This window comes from Juglans microcarpa x Juglans regia, chromosome 4S (genome assembly GCF_004785595.1).
Source record: "Juglans microcarpa x Juglans regia isolate MS1-56 chromosome 4S, Jm3101_v1.0, whole genome shotgun sequence".
NCBI lineage: Eukaryota > Viridiplantae > Streptophyta > Magnoliopsida > Fagales > Juglandaceae > Juglans > Juglans microcarpa x Juglans regia.
Genome location: NC_054601.1, coordinates 10136080 through 10160140, shown reverse-complemented (window position 1 = coordinate 10160140; position 24061 = coordinate 10136080). Strand labels below are relative to the sequence as shown.

Here is a 24061-nt window from a genome sequence, read left to right as displayed (position 1 = left end):
TGACTTATTTTTTGTATAATTTATCTCTTTTATTTGAGGTCCTCTACTTTAGACATATAATTAAGAATTTGACTAGCTAGATGACCTTGATTTTTAGTGTGTCCCAACATTAATTTAATTACTGCATTTTCCAATTTAATTGGACAGTTTTATCACTATGATTTAATTTTCAAAGCACGGTAATACTTGCTAATTAGACAGATGGATCATGAACCCTAACATCTAGACATAGGTACTGAAGGTCGAAGATTCGCGACTCCATGTTCTTTTTTTGAGGCAGTAGTACTTCTTCACCAAAAGCTATCTAATTTACATGAACCATGCATGCACATGATTTTCATGATCTATAGACGCCTTTATCTTCTCTCGTCTCCGTCTGAGACTAGAAATGAGAGAATGAAAGAGAATAGACGAAAGAATAAGACATAAAAGTGAACTAGAAATTAAAGAATGGAATATTTCAGGGCTCCCAATATATATCCTCAATCCAAGCCCAGAATCTGTAATCCTCGAAAAATGGAATTAGGAGGAAAAAGAAAGAGGAAAATATCTCGTTTAAGTACTGGTTACCAAGGACAATTTTAAAAAAATATTTCAGAGATTTTAATTTCTCTCCTCTCATCATCTCTGAATTTTTTTCCGTCTGTCTTGGGCTTTCTGTACTATCGTTTTCTTTCCCCAGGACAAGTTATCTGAAAAACACGGGTCCACCAATATCACTTAGATATATATCATCGACAATATTTTCAATGGATCTTTTTATGATTGTGCAATTAACAATATAGTAATCGAGAAATGAGTTTTATAGTTTAAGAGAGGATAAATTTCTTAAAAAAATAGATGAATCTAAGAATTAAAAAAATTAATTTTTTAATAATAAATCTTACTTTTTTTTATCAAATTGAGTACACGCAATTACTTGCGTACACTAAGGGTTAGTTTGGATAAGCAAAACATCTCATCTCTTCTTATCATTGTAATTTTTCTAAATTCTCATATAAAAATATAATAAATAATTCAACTTTTTCAAATTCTAAAATAAAAATAATATTAAAAAAGTTATATTCTAGCAATATTTTATTCAACTTTTAACAAAACATCTCATTTCATCTTATCTGAACTATTTATCCAAACCCATCCTAAGATAATATATAATATTAGTTGTATTTTTGTAATCATATTTTAAAATAAATATATTTTTATAAGATGATATTATTTTTATAAATTCTTTTATAAAAATATTTTTTATTTACAGTATAATTATATATATAAAAAAAAAGGTGAAAAGAATTATGTAACTAGCGTTCATCATTTCTCTTATGTAAGCGTTCATTTCTCTTTAAAACGGCAGATTTAAAAAATTAATTTTTTTTTTAAATCTTAAATTTATCTATTTTTTTATGTACACCTTCTCCTGTCCATAATGTTTTTGTTTTGTTTAATTGCAAGCATTAGTATTTAAATTTTTTCGCTTATAGTTATAATTTAAGGATACAATTTTTAACTTTTATAATATTAATCCTTCAATTTTAAAAAATTCTTAATTAGATACATTCGTTAACCATTCTTTTTAAAATTAAAGGGAGATTGTCATATAGCATATTCTGCCCTAGGACAAATCTTTAATTGGTTGACATGTAACCTTAACGTGACATGTCAGTCGGTCATTTTTTTAACACATTTAAATATTTTTTTAAAAAAGAAAAAAATTCACAATATTATTAAACAATATTTTCTTAATCACTACATAAAAGAAAAACTAAGAAATAAAAAAAATTTGGAATAGGATAAATGAACGGGATCCCTCAGTGGGATCCCTATCATTTTCCAAATTACAATCTTACTAACATACATAAGAGTGACGGTAGAGTAATGCTAGATAAAATTTTAAGATGTGCAAGCATCATGTAGTTATTTTGAAAAAAAAAAAATGAGATCTACAATTAAAAAAATAATTTTTTCATATAGATCCTAGATGTACTGACTTTTTTCAATGAAAGTACGCGAGTCTTGAATAACCTAGAACTCTAAATAACATTTCTCTTATAATAATGCCAAAACTCAGATACTGTTTTTGTAAATACCTTCTTTTGCTCTCATACTACATTACATTTGAGTTAAAATTGTGTCATTTTAATTATAATCTATTGATATCATATGTTTTAGATAATGTTGTGTGTCTAGCGCTTAAATATACTATCGCCTAAAATGTTTTACATCAAAAAAGAAAACGGGATGTTAATGCATACAATCTCCTCACAGATCGAAACGGGAGAAATAGTCATCAACGGCCTATGATGGCGATCCGGAGCGGTGGTACAGTACCCATATGTACATCCATAACAGTGAATAGAAAATAAATATAGAAGTTATAAATAAGGAGGGACACATATAGATTTACAAGGTTCGACGTAGGGCCTACGTTCACAGGTTGTTTGGAGGGCAAATCAACTATTATAGAAGTGTTTTGCAATCTCTCATATCTCACAATACAGCAAGAGTTTGGACCCCTTAACCGAGAGAAGATAAAAAATTATATCTCTCCTCGTGAGATTGAAGAAGAAGAAACTGTTTCGTCTTGGCCCGAAGTCCCCATTTTGCAGATCTCAAATCCCCATTATATAGCCCTTGGGAGTGGAGAACACCATCCTTATGTCACCCCACCTTATGATTTTCATGTCTAACCTCCTTCATTTCCTTTCTCCTTTTTCCCTCCAGTTCTCTCTTTTTCTCTGACATCCTGCTTTTCCTTTTTGTCTTGTCCCCTTTCTTCATTTTCCCACTTATCTCCTGATGATGCCCCTTTGATGGGTTAGGCCTGGTATATATGAGCCTGTTATTTTTATCTCCTTCAATATGCTCGCGATTTTTAAGGTCAATTTGCTCAATAAAAAGGTCTTAAGAATCTTCAAGTCAAGCAACGATAGAGATAGTCTGTGAAACACTGTAGAAAAATAAATTTTGAGAACTGGTCCCTAGTTTTCTGTTTATTTGTGCTAAGTAGTGAAGAAATTTGAGCACGAAACTCGGGTTGGGGAACTAGGCAGGAGATGAGTCGATCGTGTAAGGTACGAGCATGAAGCTTGGCTTGGAGAGCTAGGCAAGAGATGGCTCGACCGCGGACCTTGGCTTGGAGAGATAGGCAGGAGATGGACTCAGGCTTACAGACACAGGCAGAAGATGGATTCAACCGCATTAGTGGCGAGAGCGAAGCTTAAGAAGACCTGGGAAATTCCTGGTAGGGGTGTTCGAGGGTGCAACCATCTGAACGTTTGTCATTAGCAAAGAGTGTCAATCTCTCTATCATTTTTTCTATTGTTGGTAGTAGTGGAGTTTTTTACCCTTGACATGATTTTCTGTTGGTGTTGGGGCTAAAGTTTGTTTATAGTAGCCCACACTAAGTGGTCAGGGAGCCCGTCGACCCCCTAGGTCCATCTCAAGCAGTTGCCAAGCTCGTCGACTCATTCTTGAAGGTAACCCGCGTGAAGCGGTTGTAGAGCTCAAAACCTCAATCCCAAAGGAAACTCGCTAAAGATGACTTTGGCATGAGTGTCAACACTTTGGCTAGAGAAGACGCTAGGTAGGACATGTGCTCAACCGTGTTGAGGCGAGAAGAGACATGACACTTAGGAGAGGTGTTCCCAACATTGTTCACCGATGCTAGTGTGGAGCATCGACTTAAATAACCATGCGAGACATGTGCTCGACCACATTAGGTGGGGAGGAGAGATGAGATACTTAGGAGATGTGTTCCTTCCTTTGTTCGCTGAGTACGAGTGTAGTGCATCGGCTTATATAAATAGGTGGGAGATGTGCTCGACCTCACTAGGTAGTTAGGAGAGATGAGACACTTAGGAGAGGTGTTCTCTCCTTTAATTGTTAGGTGTGAGTGCGGAGCATCGGCTTAGATCACTAGGCGGGAGAGTCACGCTAGGTGGCGAGGATAAATGGGACACGTTCCCACCTTTGTTCACCAGGTGCGAGTGCGGAGCATCGAATTTGCTGCTTTGGCAAGAGATGTGCTCATTCGCGTTGAGGCGAGGAGAGATGGAACACTTATGAAAGGTGTTCCCTCTGTTGTTCGCCGATGCGAGTGTAAAGCATCAACTTTGTTACTTTAGCAGGAGATGTGCTCAACCACTTTAAGGCTAAGAAAAATAGGACACTTAGGGAGGTGTTCCCTTCGTTGTTCACTGGTGTGAGCGTGGAGCATTGACTTTGTTGTTATTGTGAGAGATGGCTCGATCAAACATCTATGGTGGGTGACAGATTTTGACCATTCGAAAAAGCAAACAAGTTAGTGTAGATAATCCAAATTACAAGTTTGAGATTTGCAAATGAGTCATTTCACTAGTGTGGTGGAGGTTTGAGGTGCACAGGTGAGGCCTGTGGGTAGCCTTGCCTGGACAATGATGAAGATCTAGGGTGTGCCGACACTGGTATTTTTGTGGAACCTTAAGGAGTTTAGTTTTATTTTGTTTTTGTTTTTTTGTGGGAAAAAACGCTGAAAAGATCAAATCTTTTAGTAAAAATGAAATTCAAAATGCTAGCTTGAGAGAGACAAACCAAAGCAATTTAGCCGTTGTTTCCAATTTTTGCTCGAATGAGATCATCCGTTGCTGGTTGGTTTTTGTGGTTTGTGTATTCTTTTCACTTTGTTTGCTTGAATTGAGACTCCTAGTCGATTACGACTGGCAATAAAATGGCTTTATTTCTATCTCCATGTTTGGGGTCCACACACAAACACGCGACTTTGGTTGTAGTAGGCTATCCAATGCTTCTCTGATTTTCGTTCCTACAAGTGTGGCAATTGTGAGGAATCGTGTTTAGAGGTGCACGTTGCATGGCCCATTTTACGTGTAATGTAACTTTGTGGCACCAAATCTCCATAGTGTGAGTAGCTTGCTGGCCTAGCTTAGGTAACCAAGCAGCTGTGTAGGGCTGAGTAAAGGTTGTTACCCACCATAGAGACGGCTAGTTGCTACCTGGTGTGAGATTGGCGATATGTTTGCTGCCATGAAGGTGGTGTTTCAGCTCATGTGCACGACTATAGTGTACGTGGTGCTTGAGCAGGCTCGTGGTGCAAGTTAGGCACTTACAGTGTTCACTGCCACGAAGCTTCCTAGCAGTTGACTGCCTAAGGTAGTGGTCAGCCTTCACGTCGTGAGGCTCCATGTCGGCAATAGAAAATGCTAGCGGTCTAAACTATTGACACTGGCAGCTTAACTTGGTCATGGGCGAGAAGCACTTATGTGAGAGGAACTTATCTGTGGGCGAGGGAGTTCTCTATGGTCTAGTGATGTCTTTTTGGTGTGTCGTTGGGGCAGCCTGTCGTGTCATGTGTTTTGACTGGACTGCTCTCCATAGGGATTGGGCTAGCCTAGCACTTGTCGCAGCCTCCCTTGGGCGGAGGGTTCATTACCCTCCACTATGAGTTTCACCCAACTGAGCTATCTTCTGTGTCCAAGGAAATCGTGCCCGAGGGAGGTGGTGGTCGAGTAAGGTGTGGCGATGTGCTGCCTGCCTTGGGTGGCCTAGCAAGGTGGTGCTTGTTATAGGTGTCCAGGGAATGTAAGTTCCATGCAAGGGACAAATATTGTTGGCGATTCTGGTGGTGGCCGGTAACAATCCTGCCGACTCACGACGAGCGCTAAGTGCTCGTCTCTTCTAGGTACACAACAACATTCACCTGCTACACGCACTGTGAAAGGTGTGCACAACCCCTGTGGTCGGGGACCACATTGGCAGCTAATAGAAAGTGCCGACGGTCCTTGACCATGCCTAGCCTTGGAGGTGGATAAGGGTTAGTCCCAAGATGTTGTAAGGAGTGAGCTAGGTTGAATGACCTTTACTGTCTCTTTCTGGTGCTCGAAGGAGTTGCCGGACACAAACGTAGTCACTCTTGATGGGCAGTGGGTAGCACCTGCCACCGTGAGCCTCCAAGGTGCAGAGCAACGTGCAACCATCACACATTGTGCACACCATGCATAGTCAGGGTTGTTTTATGTGTTAAATGCACAGTATCATGTCATGTACTTAATTACATAGTATCGTGCCATTTACTTAAGTGCACAGTGTCATCCAATGTACTTTAAGTAGACAATGCTTGCCCATGTACCTGGTTCTCACCTAGTTCACAATGGCATGCATGAACTCGGTTCTCGCCCTTTCTCTTTCTTGCTACTTTTTTTTTTTTTTTTTTGCAGCAATGTTATTCAAGGTAATGAGATAAAATTAATGATAGATGAAAAGATAAGGGAATCTAATATGCTCATTCAGAAGCATGTAAATCCTCTTTCCCCCACTTCTGGTTTAGAAAACAAATCCAATCTCACATATGGCGCCAATTGTTAATGCATAAAATCTCCCCATAGACCGAAATGAGAGAAAGAGTCATCCCGGCCCACGATGGCGGCTCGGGCCTCGATCGGTGTTGTCCGTAGCCCATGATGACAGTTCAGAACGGTGGTACGGTACTCGTACATACATCCATGGTAGTGAATAGAAAATAAATATAGAAGAGAGTTCACATACAGATTTATGTGATTCGGCACAGGACCTATGTCCACGAGTTGTTTGGAAGGCAAATCCACTATTATAGAAGTATCTTAAAGTCTCCCATGATCTGCCATATCTCACAATACAGTGGGGGTTGGGATCTCTTTAGCTTAAAGAAGATAAAAAAAATGGTGTCTTGCCTCGTGAGGTTGCAGAAAAAGAAGTTGCTTTCGTCTTGACCTGAAATCGTCATTTCTCATTTCTCAGATCTCGTTAATATAGCCTTTGGGAGTGGAGAATACCAATCTTATATCACATCACCATCTACTTTTTATGTCTGACTCACTTCCTCTCATTTCTCCTTTTTTCGTTAGTTCTCTCTTTTTTTCTGAAACTTGCTCTTCTTTTTTATCTTGTCTACTTCTTTTTTTTTTCCACTTGCCTCTTACCCTTTAATGGGTTAGGTCTGGTATATATGAGCCTACTATTATTTTTATGTCTTACTCCCTTCCTCTCATTTCTCCTTTTTCCGTCAGTTCTCTCTTATTCTTTGAAACTTGCTCTTCCTTTTTATCTTGTCCCCTTCTTTTATTTTTCCACTTGCCTCTTGCCCTTTAATGGGTTAGGTCTGGTATATATGAGCCTGTTATTTTTATCCCATTCACAGAGATGATAAAATATATAGGATGAATAATTACATTTCTCATATTCTCAATCTTGTATATATATTAGTGCAAGTGTGTAACTAATTAATATGATACATTATATTATTGATTTAATTATTTATATTATAAAATAAATTTGTAGTATTGCATTAAAATTAAATTATTTATTTCTAGTTTATAAATTTAAATTTATGTTTGTCGTTGTTGGAATAACCTTTCAAAAAATATACGTACGTCCAAGCTATAGATCGTATATATATTCAAGTACCAATCTATTCATGAAATTATAACCAAGATTTTTATCAACACTAAGCTTGTTTGAATGATTAGCCCTTTCCAGATGCGGTCTTCTCTTTCCGATTCCTAATTCTTTATATAAATACACTACAATAGTTGTTTGAAGACATGTACACATACATACATTATGTATACATGCCTAGCCTTCTGTTCACTATTTTACGATAGTGTATAGGAGGATTTGTCAAATCCTGGCTGCTGCATGTTTATGGTGATTTCACTAATTGAATTGACCCGACCGCCTGCAATAGGTTAGATAACCATAAAATAATTAAAATATCACAGCCATCACTAGGTACAAGGGGGAAACATGCAAGTGTAAGGAGGGACATGGAAACATGCAAGAGTCAGGAGGGACATGAGAGCATGCAAGTGTCAAGAGGGGTCAGAGGCCCGGGAGAGCAAGTCAAACATGTCAAGGGTTAAGTCACCTCATGGCAGGGGGATTAGGGAAAGGGGAAGGACCAGACAGCTTTAAAATGATCTTCTTCTTCTGCGACAGTGGGCTTTCGACTTCTACTTCTTCATCTTCTTCTTCAACCCCGGAGAAGAGCACTCCAGAGGGATTTTCTTTTCCAATAAATGGATATCTAGCTTTCTTTGTACAATGAGATATGAGGGACCACGAGTGACTGTAAATAAATACATTATAGTGAAAACTCTCCTCTCCAAACCCCCGTGTACGTAGGCCTAGTGTCGACGACGTAAATCTTTGTATTCATCTCTCTTTATTTTCTCCGCACTTGTTTTCCATTCACCGCCATGGACGTACGCATCTCTACTATACAGCCGCACCGGAACACTGACGGGGGCTCCAAACAATACCACTCAAAGCCCAATCTGACTCAGTAGACCGGGAATGACTCTTTCTCTACTTACGGCCTGTTGTGCGATTTTTACAATATCAACAGATGCAATCTTACGTTAGATTATAAAACTATTTTCATATTTGTAAAATAAATGTAACGCCCCGTCCCCGAGGGTTCGGAGAGTTAACTCATATACCCTGATAATCAACTCTACAAGGCTAGAGTACTTCCAAATTCAAGAATATATATTTTCCTAAACCTCAAATCAAACGTAAATACTCCAATTAAATAAATCATAAAAACTCATCTATCCAATTTTCAATCCAGCAACTCAAATAAAAACAACTCATCTTCATGTCTCAAATATCAAACTAGAAATAATGAAACATTAACATAAGTCTCCAAAAACCGTCTAAAACCATTGAAGCAAACTTAAGAAATATAAATAACTTCCAACCTCAACACTAATACCACGAGATACCCAACAACCATTCACTGTTAATCTTCTCCATAAACTCTAATACTGATCCTCAGCTGAACCATCAACGTCAACTGAAATATTATGGAGATAAGGGGGTGAGTTATCAACAACTCAGTAAGCAGAGAGCATATACTAGCATGTAAACATGAGCATTTATAACATTAGATAAGCCAAACAAAACATTTACTTTCAGAATGCAAAAACAAAACTTGTACAAAAACATTAGAGCGAAATTTTCAGAAAAATATACTTATTCCAAAAAAGAGAATCCGTTGGTATTTCTAAACTGAAACATTATAATCTTATCATCGTTTAATATCACATCGGGACAATACCATGTTTAACCCCCGTGGTAGGGTTATAAACCACTATTATACCCGTGGCTGGGCCATTTTCCATGTTTCACCCCCGTGGTAGGGTTATAAACCACCATTATACCCGTGGCTGGGCCTTAACAGAAACAGAACGGATTTCATCGAAAATCCGATTACAATCATATACAGAATCAGAACTTCATGCCAAGGATTTCATATGACACATCACATCAAAACAAAACATTGAAAAGCTTCAGATCATTTCACATGTTCGAGATAAACATAAACAAAATATTCTCATTTGTTCATAACAAAAATTTTAGAATTCCTTATTTGCTCTTTTACATAGTTCAGAAACAAAGTGCACAAAACTAGCTCATGTCTACACCAGTCATGACAGAAAAACACTTTCTCTTATGTAGAATTTATGCATATGCAGAATAAACATCTGAGGTTGTTTTCAGATCATCTCTTTTCAAAAAAAAGTAAACACATTTATTCTCAAAGTCAACCTCATTTTATTTGTTTTATGCAAAACTAGTATATGAAACCCACTTACCTGGACTTCTTAGCTTTTCAGAAATTTCCTCAAAATGTCGATAATTAACAATCGTCACCTATCAAAAAATAATCACACACTTTCCGTAAGTTTTCAACCAATCACGGATTTCCATATTTAAGCCTAAGCTTCTAAAATAATCTATCTTAATTTCTCAAAACTTAAAACCCTCAATCCCAAAATATATCACCACTTCCTAAAAAAAATCACCAATATCCACCATGACCAACGTCAAACTCAAAACACCAATATTTAAATCCGAAACAGCCAACAAATTTCATAGCATAAACCAATCACACAAACAACTCCATCATCCAATCCATCCGACCCCTTTACTCTTCGGACTCAGTCCGGTACAACCAACCAATTCACAGTAAATATAAATTAGCGTAAAAATACATTTAAATCTCAAAAGTTCTTCGAGAAAAGTACTTACAATGCTATAATATAATTTTTGAAAGATCACGGAGGTGCTAGAAGCGGCAACGCAGCAACAAAACAGTGCCAAAAGCACTGTGGCCGTGGGTCTCAAAAACTCAATTTTGAACGGGTGTAAACGAAGACCCGAGATTGATAGGGTAGGGCTTAGGGATGTCGGTGAAGCTAGCGGTGGTGGTGGTTGGCCGTGGGTGGCGGCGCAATAGGCGGTAGAAGACCAAAATACCCAAATCGGAAATGTTGATGAATGTGCTTCACCGGTGACGGATCGGAGGTGGGGTTGGGTCCAATGGGTTGGCAAGAGGTCGAGGATGATGTGGTGAGAAGATGGTGGCCAGAGGAGGCGCGACGGCGCAAGGAGTGCCGCGGCTTGGTGTGGTGCGTGGGGGCTAACAGCGGCGCGAGGAGGGCTGAAATTGAAGGGGTGAGGTCGACGGCCGGTGGGGAGCACGATGGGGTGGGCGGTGTCGCGCACGGCGGCGCGACGGCGGCGGGCTGGGTGAGGGACGGTTGCACGGCGAGAGAGAGAGAGAGAGAGAGAGAGAGAGAGAGGCGTCTGCGCGGGAAGGGAACCCAGGGGAGAAAGAAAAAAAAAAAAGAAAAGAAAAAAGAAAAGGAAAAAAAAGAAAATAGAGGGAAAAAAAATGAGGTCCAAAATTCACAACTTGGGTCACAAAAAAAATGATTCAATGGAAACGGTTTAAAACAGCAAGTGAAATAAAATAATTCAAACGCAGTAATTAAAATGAAAATAAATAATTAAATCCAACAACAAGTTAATTTAATTCGAGAAGAAATTTAAACACATGACAATAATTAATTTAAAGAAAGCACTTAAAAAATAAATTTCACAAAATTAAAAATCATAAAAATAAACCCACTAAAAATCCAACAATTTTAAAACAAGAGAATAAATTTTTAAATTAATAACAAATAATCATTCAATAAAAAATATATATATATATATACTAAAAAAATACGGGGTGTTACAATAAATCTTACGTATCATATGGAACCATCTCAATTTATAGATTTATTTTTATGAGATCTTTTTATAACTATAACATTTTTCAAATAACAATAGATTGAAAAGGATATATCATAATCAACGCAATTCTATTAAAAAGAATAATAATAATCCATACATGAATTATTAAATACTTTCACATATATATCTAGCTAGACCAACCTTTTATAACATGAACAGTAGATCTAGAATTCTTAGAACATGCAATGGACAATGACACTATATAAGTTCCCGTTCTTCTCGGGCTCTTTTTAATGAAATCTCACCATCACTGTTGTCAGGATCTGCCTACCTCCACGTGAAGCTAGCATACGTACTACCAGCGAGCTCAGTACGCACTGTAGTAAAATAACTATCTTTAAGGAAATGACATATCTTGCAATAGTGCTAGCTAGAGATGACACAAAATTTTTCCTTAAAAAGTTTACAACTTACCAAACGTTTCTGACATAACCTGAGGGGAAGAAAGATCAGTACTTCAGATAGAATCTCTTCCCACATGTAATCCTATCTTAAGGAAATGACCTATCTTGCCTGCTGTGCATTGTTTGTTAACGATGAGTCCAAAAGTTTAATTTAATTGGTTTTTTGTTTTAAGTTTCTTAATCCAAAAACAAATTAATCCATTTCCTATAAAAATAGGGCATTTGGTTTTTAAAAAATGCATGTCAGATAAAGTCTCTCTAATTGCATGCCAGCTGAAAACTCGACTCCATCAGGCCAATTTGTCATCCACTAGCATGGCCGATGAAAATCCCAATTCGAGACTTAGATTATTCGGATTTCCATTGATGGAACGCCAAGAATTTGCAGTCAAGAGAGAGAACTTTGAAGATCAGGAGCAAAGAAAATTCATGTGTCAATACTGCCGTCGAGCTTTTTCCAACTCCCAAGCATTAGGGGGCCACCAAAATGCACACAAGCGAGAGCGCCAAAGAGCCAGGCGTAGTACTTCCCAGTTTCACAGTGGTCATCATGGGCAGTACCTCATAGCAGCTGCGCGCGCGCCAATTCTAATAGCGCACGCCGTGAGATCAGCATCAGTACTGCCCATTTATTCAAGAGGACTCGTTAGCACTAGCAGCGCTGCCGCTAGCAGCTTGGAGTCACGATCACAGGCGGCACATGCAAGTTTTTATCCATTCCGGCCGCCTTTGATTTCATCTTTTCCTCCTCGATTTTTGGAGGCGACCCCAGTGCAGTTTGCTTCTAATGCACAGTCGTTGGCTGAATTCTCAGCTGGTAAGTTGCCAGAGGGGGAGTTAGGTGCCGATCTCCATCTAAAGTTGTCTCCCTCTGGGTCTGGTTAATAGTTAGATTAGATGAACCCTAAGGCATGAAACCAGACCCCTTTTCGAAAAAATCTTTGTCCTATATATTTATATATATGCATTATTAATTTAGAGTTTGAATTTGAAGGTTTAAGCTGGTTGACAAGCTCCAATAAAATGGCCTATTTTATATATATATATATGGTGCAGCTTTATGAGTAGTAGAAGCAGAATGTCATTTAGATCATCAGGAGAATCATTAAAATAGGCGACCAGTATCTGGTACCATAGATAGTCTAATATAAAACAATATATATGATAGGAACATGTTAGATAGATTAGAAAGATCACAACCGCGGAAAAGGTTGGAAACATTCACAGATCGATTAACCTGATTAATTTGTATATTTAGCAGCGGAGAACATTAATTTATAGAAAACTTAGAATAAATAATAAGAAAAATTAAGTGTGTCCACTTGTAGTATCGTTTAAAGTTTAATTTAGTCCAAATTTATCAATCACTAGATCGATGAATTTGTGGTTTTGGGTCGCTCATTATATATAAAAACCCTGATCCCAGCTGATGATCATCTGCGAGCGCATTTAAAAAATAAAAATAAAAAATGATCTTTCCAGTGTGAAAAATGGATGGTTTTGGGTTTATAAATATGGTGGCCGAGGCCGTGAGCATTTTGCACCATATATTTGCATCGATATTCTTCGCCGCCCACATCAGCTCTTGTCGAGTGGTGCCCTTTTTCGTTGTTGATCATCAGATATAATTAGTTGCTAGCTAGATGAATGGCGGAATCCAGCTTTGGCATGGGTTCTTCCGGGGGAGTTGATCCCGGAACTTGACACCATAATCTACGGCTGGTGTCTACCTTGCAGAGCGTCTAAGTGGGCAGGCACAGGCGTCTGGGCCCAAAACTTCGCATAGAATTAAAGAATTAATCAATAAAGCCTGTTTAGAGTAGTACGTAATTGAAAGGAGAGAAGATACGGTTAAATGATCGATGTCGCAATGAGGGTTGAACGGGCTTCCACTTCGAGCACTTGGGATTCCGCAACTAGCTAGTGGTCGTAGTTGCAACAACGTCATATGATCTTTTTTTTTTTTTTTTTTTTTTTAATTTGTAGTGATGTCTATGCACAATAACCCCCCCCCCCCCCCCCCCCCCCAAAAAAAAAAAAAAAAGAAAAAGAAAAAGAAAATCAGAACGATCATGATCCCCATCTTTTTAATGAATTTCCGATTCGTTATAACCAATCAAAAGGATTCTGTAGAAAGAAGTTAGAACCAACAAAAAAACAACAATATCCCAGAAACTCACAAATACAAAAATCTGTAAATGGAAGCTGGAATATTGGACACATGAAGCCAATTCAAATCAACCCCAGGCCAGCTAGCTCTTCCTAGACTATTTTCAGTATTTTTTGCTCCCTCGGTATTTTTTTTTCGATAAAATTAGCATGCACCTACAAGCATGCCGAGAAAAAAAAATAAACTACAAGCAGTACAAAATCATGTTAATAATTAAGAATAATGTTGATAATTGTTGGCAGCCCCATGAACTTTCAGTCTTCTATGATGAAAAACAAAGAAGGATGAAAATTATGCATGCGAACTCGATCTGCCAATTAATAGCAAACTTTCTCATCCAAGCGTTTCTTTCTCTCCACCCTTCAACCTATTGACCTCTGAGTCCTCTCGTGGTAACGACGATCGATGGAGTCCATGCGTTGGAGCCTCATTTGTTGGTAGAATTGAGCAATGAACACCTCTGCCTTAGCGTCGATCATCTCATCCCCAATGCAATTGGCGTAAGCAGCACCATCATGATCAATATCCTCGCTCCTGTCGAGCTCCTGGAGGTTAACCGCGGATGCATGCCGGCTCGTACTGGCTTCAGAACACGAAGAGGCCGAGCCGTAGCAGGATCGAGACATGGGTGACGAGAACCCACATGATACCTTGAAGAGTTCGACCATCGGGGACGAGACCAACTCTGGCAGGGCTACCTGATCAACGTGCGACTGGAGCTTCGATGACCCATTGGAGGCTACATCCACATGACTGGGTTTCGGTTTCTTAGACCTGCGGAAAATAAATGATGCTGCTCTGAGGAGGTTCATTGGACCGCGCTTCTTTTTCACATCTCCCGCGTTTGCAGGAGCCCTCTTGATGTTGTCAGGGATGGAATCCTTATTCGTTTGAATGTCGAAGATGATGATGGTGTCTGATTTTGTTTCCATTTTAGAAGCCGGTTGAAGATCAGAACCCTCTTCACTGTGACGGTTGTTTAGGGTACAAAGGGAAGAGACAGGCAACCATTCCTGGGAAAGTCAGAAAAATGAGCTAATATATGGACCATTTGTTGGGAAGTGTAATATTATATGTAGGCAGCATTGGTTGTATGAGGTTCAGGGTCTTCCACTAATGTTTGAGAGGGACAACTACGTACGGACTTGTAGAAGAGACTTCATTTACAGGTTGGGCAAATAAAGAAATTAATAATAAAATAAATTGTTACATATTGGCATTTGGCAGAATGACAAATATATATATATATATATATATATATGCATGGTGGAAAAATAGTAAAATACTGAACAATTGTGTCGAGGAGAATTATTCGGTGACCAAGAACTCGGTCAAACATATTTGTGCACCAAGAAGTCAGCCTATACGGCCTCAGTTGACAGCTAATTATATATAACAAGTGCATGCATGCAGCTAGCAGCAGCACATGTTAGAACGTCCATTCTAAAATGGATCCCATATCTTCCTTCAAAATCATTGATAATGTTAAAATATAAAATAAATAATAAAAATCTATCATTTTTCATCTGCTTAAATTTTTATGATAATTAGTAATTTTACATATAATATAAGTATAAATTCTGAGCTCAAACCCTAATTTTATACTATATTCTTTTTAATTAAATATTTCACAGTAACATTACAAGAGAATTGGTCTTTTGGGATGAAATGAGAATTGGGTTTTTGGGACGAATCATTTTGTCCCAAAAAATCTCATTTTCATCTCAAAAACTTTTTTGAGAGGAAATTTAGTCGTTTCAAGAAGCTTGTCTCAAAAGATTTTTTCAGACGAAATTAGATTTTCATCTCAAAAAAAATTTGGGGACAAAATTGGGCAAAACCAGTCGTAGGCATTTGAATGGACATTTTTTTGAAGACTAAAATTTTTTTTCCCAAAAAACCTTTCGAATGGAAAGAAATTAGTTCAAACAAACACAAATACATTCGAACCGTACATAAACTTGATTCGAACTATCGAATATATTTGATCTTGTTCAAAAGGATAGAGTGTTCGAACAAAAAGCAAAATTGTTCTTCGAACACAATTAATATGAACGATTACTGTCAGATCGAAAATAAAACGACTGTTTGAACGTGATACTATTCAAACGCTATGTATGGTTGTTCGAAGATCTGGATTTCTCTCTAATCATTCGAATGGGTTTTGTTCGGTTCAAACGCAATGTAAAAAGCTATCGAAGATTTATAAATTGCAATTTACTATTCAAACTGGGTATCGTCCGTTCGAACGGTAGTACTCATGATACATAACTAATTTAAATTAAAAATAAGATACTAATATTAAATAATGTAATTTAAATATCACAATTGTTCAAATGTTTTGGGACATAATAATAAAATGACAATTAAAGAAAAATAAGTTCTAGAATTGTGGTGGTGGCATAGAGTTTTGGGACATCATTTATTGCCATTGTTCAAACAATTTTTGGGATAGAATCTCCAGCTTCTTCTGCATCTTCTGCATATTTTCTTCTAATATCGCCTCTAAATCAACTGCTTGATCTAATCGGGTCAGCAAATCTTTTTCCTTGGACCTCAAATGTTCTATTTCAAGCATTGCTTCCTCTAATTCATGAGTTTTCTCATTCGATCTGACTTGAGAAGATGATGATAATGTTGAGAATGGCTTAACGCATTGTCCTAAGCCCCTCAAATATCCAGAATATGGTCTAGGAACTTGAAAAACGATCTGAGCATCGTTGATAGATAACTCATCAGATGGATCCGTAGCAGTTTCCTTAAATGACATCATCTTGTCCTACAAAAAAAAATTAAAACTAGTATAAGTAACAAAAATATTATTAAACAATTGAATTAAAAATACTTAAAACTTACATAATTTATTCTGCTTCAAAACTAGTCCAAACATCATCATGATTTTTATGTACTTTTGCATACAATTGAGTCAGATTATAATCAGTAGGACTTTCTTCTTACTGAAAAGGAAAATTTATATTAGAACTTAAATCAGAAAAAATATATATGTTAATATTTAATAGAGACTAATATAACATTACCCTTTTTTTAAATAAACGATGAAAAAGATTGAGAACCCGCATGATGGTGTATCATCAAATTTGATTTGTTTGCTTTGTTCACAGTACTCTATTGCTAAAAAAACAATATGTCTATATGTTTAATACATCTATCATATACTATAAAAAAATAGCAGAAAAATTACCTGATAAGCAAGATCTTTAAAAATATCACAAACCTTCTTTCATTCATTTGGTGACATTGCTTGGAATGGATTTTGACGTACCTCTTTATGTATGATGCCAAGGCATATCTTTCGCAGTCAACCGGGATGTAAACAATCTTTGCAATCAAGTAATCAACGAAAAATTTCTTAACACTCTTTAGGGATACACCACGCTTATCGGATGTCCATCTTGTCTCATGACACACTAGACATGCATCAAATTTTGCATATTGCTGTCAGAAGAGAACACGGTCATTCTTACATGTGTGGATGATATTATAATCAAATCCTAACCCTTGCTTCAATTTCAATTAATTCACTTCATAAAAATTGCGATGTACTATATTATCCTATGAGAGAGCCTCTTTAAATAATTTGAGCAATATGTCAATGGCCTTTGCAGAAATACGACATATAAATTTAATATGAAGCAACCTCATCGTGAAAGATAACTTACTATGACGGGTGCACCCCTCATATAGTTCTCGTTGTGCATCCTTCCACAGTCTTCCAAAGTTTTCATTTCCTTCAAATGAATGTGTAGATGTTTCTTCTCATCCCTAATCCCAAACATTTATGCACCAAGATCTCCTAACATCTCTATTATATCCTCTCTATTATCATCACTATCATAAAAAACATCCACATTTATGTCATCTATGTCGATGCCGTTATCTTCCTCCATTTGATTGGACTGACTGCCAAATCTAACTCATTTAGGAAATGGTTCACCATGTAAGACTCAATGTGAGTATTTAGGATCGATTCAATTTACATATAAATGTTCCTTCACAACCACTAAGTTGTAAAAATTAAGGTTTTTTTCACTTCTTGCATGGAAATCTTATAAATCTCCGACTATCAACACTCCCACGAGCAATTTATAAAAAAAAACTTCACCATTTGTGCATACTCCTTATAGTCTTGACCAAGTCTATCTCCCAACAATACCTAACTCTTATTCATTGTATTTTCATTACTCGTCGACTGTGTCTCAAAAAAACGTAATTCATGGGTAAACACAGCAAAGGTCTTTTCACATTCACCGCTTCTATTTTGATAAGGTAGTTGGTTTTATCTCATTCGAGAGACTATAATATATATCGCATATATATCAGTCCAAAACTCCCATATTAGTTGAAATTTCATCAATATTTTCCTACAGTTCTCCAAGTATGCTAGTCGCGAAAAGTCCTCGACCCTATCCATGGCCCGAGCAACTTATGGATCACACACCTGAAGAATGAAAGGAAATACTGAACCAAAATTTTCATAACTAACACAAAAGTTTAGACTGAATATATCTGCCATATAGATGATAGAATCTCAAACTGTTCACTTCCGATAATTTAAGAGTTGTACCTAAATATTTTTTACGAATGTTTGGCCACAACTTTAGAACAGGTCTAAGGTTCAATTACATATCAAAATAATACTGACATTCGACTCCTAACTAGTAAACCAAGCCACTAGTTTATATAAAACATAAACTTAGAAATAATTCAAACTATTATACATTCAAATATGTCTAAATAATACGTTTAATTCATAGGTAATTGGTTTGTTGGTTTATATTATTTTAATTAGGGTATTTTATGGAAATATCCAAATATTATATGGGTGTTTAATTTATAGGTAATTGGTTTGTTTGTTTATATTATATTAATTTAGCTATTTTATGGAAATACCCAAATATTATTTGGAAATACCCAATGTTCTTCTCCATCCAAATGATATTTACTTAAAAAAAAACAGCAATATAATTAAGTTTATGTACAAAAATGCCATCAAAATGCCATCAATCATAGCTATATAATTTTTTAAAAAGAAAAAGAAAGTAAACATGGGATGATTCTTTATTACCATGGGAAAAAGAAAGCAAAATCACGTTGGCGGACATCATAAGGACAGCTGTTGGACAATGTTTGCTATTCATCCTCAAATCACACTAACATACTAAAACAATTAACATTAATTTGACAAACATTAACATTAACTTCACAAACATTAACAAATCACTATATTATTCATCCCAAAATATTTTAGAGACCTTACCTCAAATTTGTGCAATCCAATAAATCTCCACAAATCACCGATACCTACATGTAGATAAATCTTTATGAGAAAAACCATAAATCAAATCTCAAAAACAACTATATATAATTCGAAATACAAAAAAAATCCACAAAAAAAAAATACTTACCTAAACTACAAAGGTGTTTCTCTCTCTATAACCTCTCCTCTCTCTCTCCAACACTCGCTATCAAGCTCGCCATCCCTCTCTCTCTCTCTCTTTGCACTCCACGGCTTGAAGAAACAAAACCGTGATGATCCGTGTGAAATATGACTGGAGGTATAGCGTTCCAAGTCTATAACTTCCCATTTGAACGGGGAATTTCACAATTGCGCCTAAATTTAGCGCGTTTTTGTTCAGCCTTTACCCGTTCGAATGCTTAAGACAAGAGTTCAAACGCAAAACAGAGAATATTTCCCTACATATTATCTGTTCGAATGGGTGTATATTCCATGAATTTGACGCCACGTTTCCCTCCAAACACATTCTACAAGAATTTTCCATTTGATCAGAGTCAGATGCACTACACTAAACGTTCGAATACCATACTAGTCTGTTCGAAAACATACCCTATCTGTACGAACACATTAATTATTTCCTCTAAATATACAAATATATTATATAATATATAGTATATTATATATTGTATAGTATATTATATATACTAGTGTATAGTATTATATATAATATATGGTATACTATATTATATATAGTATAGTAATACTAAATAAACTATAATAGTATACTAGCATACTAGTATAGTATATTATATTATAGTATATACTAAATATACTATACTAGTATAATATATAAGTATACTATATAGTATATTAAGAATATTAAGAATCTTCTATAAATATTATAAAATATACTATATATATATATTATATAATATATACTGATATATATACTATATACTAATATACTAATATATTATATATGGTGTATTATAGTGTGTGTGTGCGCGTATATATATGCTAGTATATAATATATTAGTATTATATAGTATATATAGTACTAGTACTAGTACTAGTATACTAGTATTATATTAGTATTATAATACATGTATTATAGTATTATGTATAATACTAGTATCATATTAGTATTATACTGTGATATTAGAGAAACGTTCGAACATGACACAACCGTCATCTACATATTTTTGCCACCAACTTCACCACCAACTCCGCCGTAGAAAGCCCACTTTCTATTTTCTAAGAGGTATGCCCCTAATCTACTCATCATTTGATTGTTTTTTGAAATAATATGGTGAACAATGAAGGGGGTCGGATCCGACCTCATTATGGTGTTTTCCAGCCTCCACAAACAGCTTTTAGCTGTATAAATGATGGAGTGAAGCCACTCCATCGTGATTTGGACTGATTAAAATGATGAAATGTTGGGTTTTAGGTTCGGTGCTGAATCGACTCAGCCATGGTCTGTTTGGCAAGGTCGCGTTCAAACTATTATGAACCTATTCGAACTCTTATTTGCCAAACAGACACATTCAGCGTTCAAATGGTTACAACCCTATTCGAACTTTTATTTTCCAAACAGACACTCTCAGCATTCGAACACATTAATTATTGGTTTGAAGAAGTATTATCTGTTCGAACTCTTACTCTTGTTGTTCGAACTATTGTGTGATGATTCGAACTGGGGTACATGCCGTTAGCTTCCGTTCGAACGTTGTTGTTACAATTCTAACAGATTAAGCAATTATATTATATATGTAGATAATATATTATAATTACATCTTTATTTAATTATTATTTATATTCATTGTGGTCTTATGAACAGTGAATTAATGGCAACTAGTGGAAGAAAATGTGGGAGTGAGACCGGCTAACTTAGTGGAGAAGCTAGTGTTCAAACACCGAGATCTATACTAGTCGAGCAGGAGATCATTCTAGATGACTTCCGCGATATTTCTTGGGATGGACGGAGCATATTCTCCATCATCACCGACAGAGGATGGGCACCAATCTGTTAGCAGGGGTTGCATATCCAAACATGGTCGGTGAGTTTTACCATGCCATGAGTCACATATTGGAGGCTGATGTGGAGACCTTCACCTTTACTGTATCGAGATGTGAGTATTACTATCTCACCTTCCGTTATTTCTGATTTCATTGGGATCCCACACATGATTGGTGCATACCGTACACTGGCCGCACAAACCCCACCTGCACATGATGCTGGATCAGATAGTGAGGATGACAGTGAGGACCAGGCTGTAGCAGATGATAAGGTTCGTTAGTTGATGATGGATGCTTCGGCTGCTCCGTATGATGGCATCAATGTCATCAAACAGGTAGATTGTACAACATTTTTTAGAATGCTAAATTTAATTGTTTCCCACAACGTCAATCCGAGGAAACACAAGACAGATTTTAGCATCGATCGAGCTTGATTTATGGTATTAATAGCACGAGGAGATCCGATCAATCTGCCATTATATTTCTTCATCCACACTCGATCTGAGTCTCGCTACTCGAGTAGAGGTAGTTTACTATTTGTACTGATGATCTCTAACCTCCTAATCCAATTGGGGGTTAATGTGGAAATGACTGAGCGAAGCCACCCACAGATCGAGTCCCTTAACAAGATCACATTTAGTAAGAGCGAGGACCACTTAAGGAAGACTCAAACTAATATTCCAACAGCACAAGATAGTGGGATGCTGAGTGATCCAGCTTCTACTTCCGCCAGTGCTCAGAGGCAACCTACTGGGGCTACATTGGATGAGATGCTATCCTTGCTCGAAGAGTGTCGCCGACTTTTGGTCAAGGAGATCGTTGAGTTCGTCATGGAGAAGTTTCAGGAGATGGAGGGATGTCTATCTTTCCTACAAGACGATTTTGAACTACTTACCAGATAAATAGTTTTATTTTTTACTTCAATTTTTTATGTTGTATACATCGAACATTATATTTTTGGGATTTAATTAGTTTATGGTTTGTATTTTTGGTGTATGCTAACTTGTTTATTGTTTGGAATATTTTTTCTTAAATAAATTATAGTTCATGATAATATAAAAAATGACTATCTATAAAGTAATATTTAGTTAATTAAAAATCTTATTTAACATAAAAGAACTCATTAAAATATTTTTAAATTAATTACATAAAATTCATTTATAAATATGAAATATTTTAGCGCACCATAAATAATACTATATAATACGTCTATATTTTTAATATTTTAAAAATGATAACTAATAAGTTAAAAAAAAAAATTAATTTTAAGGTATTTTGATGCCTTTCAATAAATTATATAATTAAACGACGTTGTTCAAACGCTTATTTAAGCATTCGAACAAATCATATACCGTTCTAACATAATACTTTCGATCAAACAGTGTTGCAACAAATCTCCGCCAATTTTTATATAATTTCCCACCAAACACGTCGTTTGAATGAATGAATGTGGTGTTCAATTTTGTTCGAACCAAGTTTTTGTGTTCGAATTGTCTTGACCTCATCCCCCCAAATTTTCCCACCAAAAAACTCTCATTCGAACAGTTTTGAACTTTCCCTAGTAAAATTATATGTACTTTCCTGCCAAGATTATTATTCGAATAAAGACTAAACCATTCGAACAGCCGTTAACTCACTGTTCGAACATAGGTTATCCCGTTCGAACTATTTTCAATTTTTGAGACGATATATTTCGTCACAAAAGATCTAGTTTGAACGGATATTTATCCGTTCGAACACATTGAGAACCTCATCCATGTTTTGAGATAAAATTTAAATTTTGTCCAAAATACTTTTAGGGACGAAATTTAATTCATCCCTAAATAATTTCGTCTCTAAAAATCAAAATTGTTATAATGAGAGTAACTTATACACGCACGATTTTCAAATATGCAATAAATAAAAAGACCTCAGACAATTTTAAAGAGTAATTTGAAGTATCAGATAAATTTAAAGATGAATTTTATGCCTGAAAAACAGTTTATGAAAACAATAACTTGGAAAATTCTGAAGTTGTATTATTCAATAAGAAGGAAGATTCAACGTACATTAATCCAGGGTGGTTAGAGTGAAGGATCTTTTCAGTACTGCCAAGATTACTTGGGCTAAAATAGAGTTTATTAATTTGTAGTTAGGTATATATGGTTAGGTATATATGACTACTCCAATATTAAAATAAATAAATAAAATAGAGAATGAATGACTCCAATATAAAATAATGTCGTATGAGGCTACCCTTTTTGTAACGATCACGAGGTTATGAACACGTGCTTGCAACATAATTCATTTTCTTTCATGGTAGAATTTCCAATTCACTGTAATAAGTAGGGGTGTAAATTTAAATCGAAAAGCCTGTCCGGATTGGACTGGATTGGACCGGTTTTGAATCGGTCCGGTCCGGTCCGGGACCAGTTCTTGTAATGTGCAAACTTGCCGGAATCGGACCAGTTCAGGTTTTAGGATTTTCTAGACCGGACCGGTTGATAAAAAAAATATAAATTAATATTATATATATATATATAAGTTTTATATATAATATATAATTATATGTGAAATTTTTATATATAATATATATAATTAAATATCATATATGAAATAATTTCATATTATAATTTATAAATTATAACATAAAATGTTCATCTTAAATATGAATATCTGTAATTTGTTTGATCATATGCTATTAATATAATTATATATAAGATAATGTTATTATAAAATAAAAGTTTAATTTTAAAAATGAAAATTTAATTGATCATATATTATATAGCTATACTAATATATAGTTTATAACTAATACTAATAGATAGATATACTAATAGTCTAATATTAATACTATTATATAGTCTAATAATTTATATAGCTATGCTAATATATAAGTTTATAACTAATACTAATATATAGTTTATAACTAATACTAATATATAACTATACTAATAGTCTAATATTAATATTATTATATAGTCTAATATATTATATAGCTATATTAATATATAAGTCTATAACTATTTAACTAATACTAATAGTTTAATATAGACTATAGTTATAGTTATACTAATATAATAGTTATACTTATATTAATATAGTTATACTAAATCACTATAA

General features: G+C 35.7%; 2 protein-coding genes across 2 annotated transcripts; one reads left to right on the top strand and one right to left on the bottom strand.

The window, feature by feature from the left end:
* Nucleotides 1–11736: 11736 nt before the first annotated feature.
* On the top strand, nucleotides 11737–12500 carry LOC121263418 (zinc finger protein 6-like). Its single transcript, XM_041166291.1, has one exon. The coding sequence runs from the start codon at nucleotides 11754–11756 to the stop codon at nucleotides 12396–12398; it is 645 nt and encodes a 214-aa protein (XP_041022225.1). The 5' UTR covers nucleotides 11737–11753; the 3' UTR covers nucleotides 12399–12500.
* A 1306-nt stretch (nucleotides 12501–13806) lies between these two features.
* Nucleotides 13807–14840, bottom strand: LOC121263417. The gene has a single exon (XM_041166290.1). The coding sequence runs from the start codon at nucleotides 14613–14615 to the stop codon at nucleotides 14046–14048; it is 570 nt and encodes a 189-aa protein (XP_041022224.1). The 5' UTR covers nucleotides 14616–14840; the 3' UTR covers nucleotides 13807–14045.
* Between the last annotated feature and the right edge of the window lie 9221 nt (nucleotides 14841–24061).

What these genes read in the sequence shown, in the direction of transcription:
- LOC121263417 (XM_041166290.1), bottom strand. Translation starts at nt 14,615, where the DNA reads ATGGAAACAAAATCAGACACCATCATCATCTTCGACATTCAAACGAAT.
- LOC121263418 (XM_041166291.1), top strand. Translation starts at nt 11,754, where the DNA reads ATGTCAGATAAAGTCTCTCTAATTGCATGCCAGCTGAAAACTCGACTC.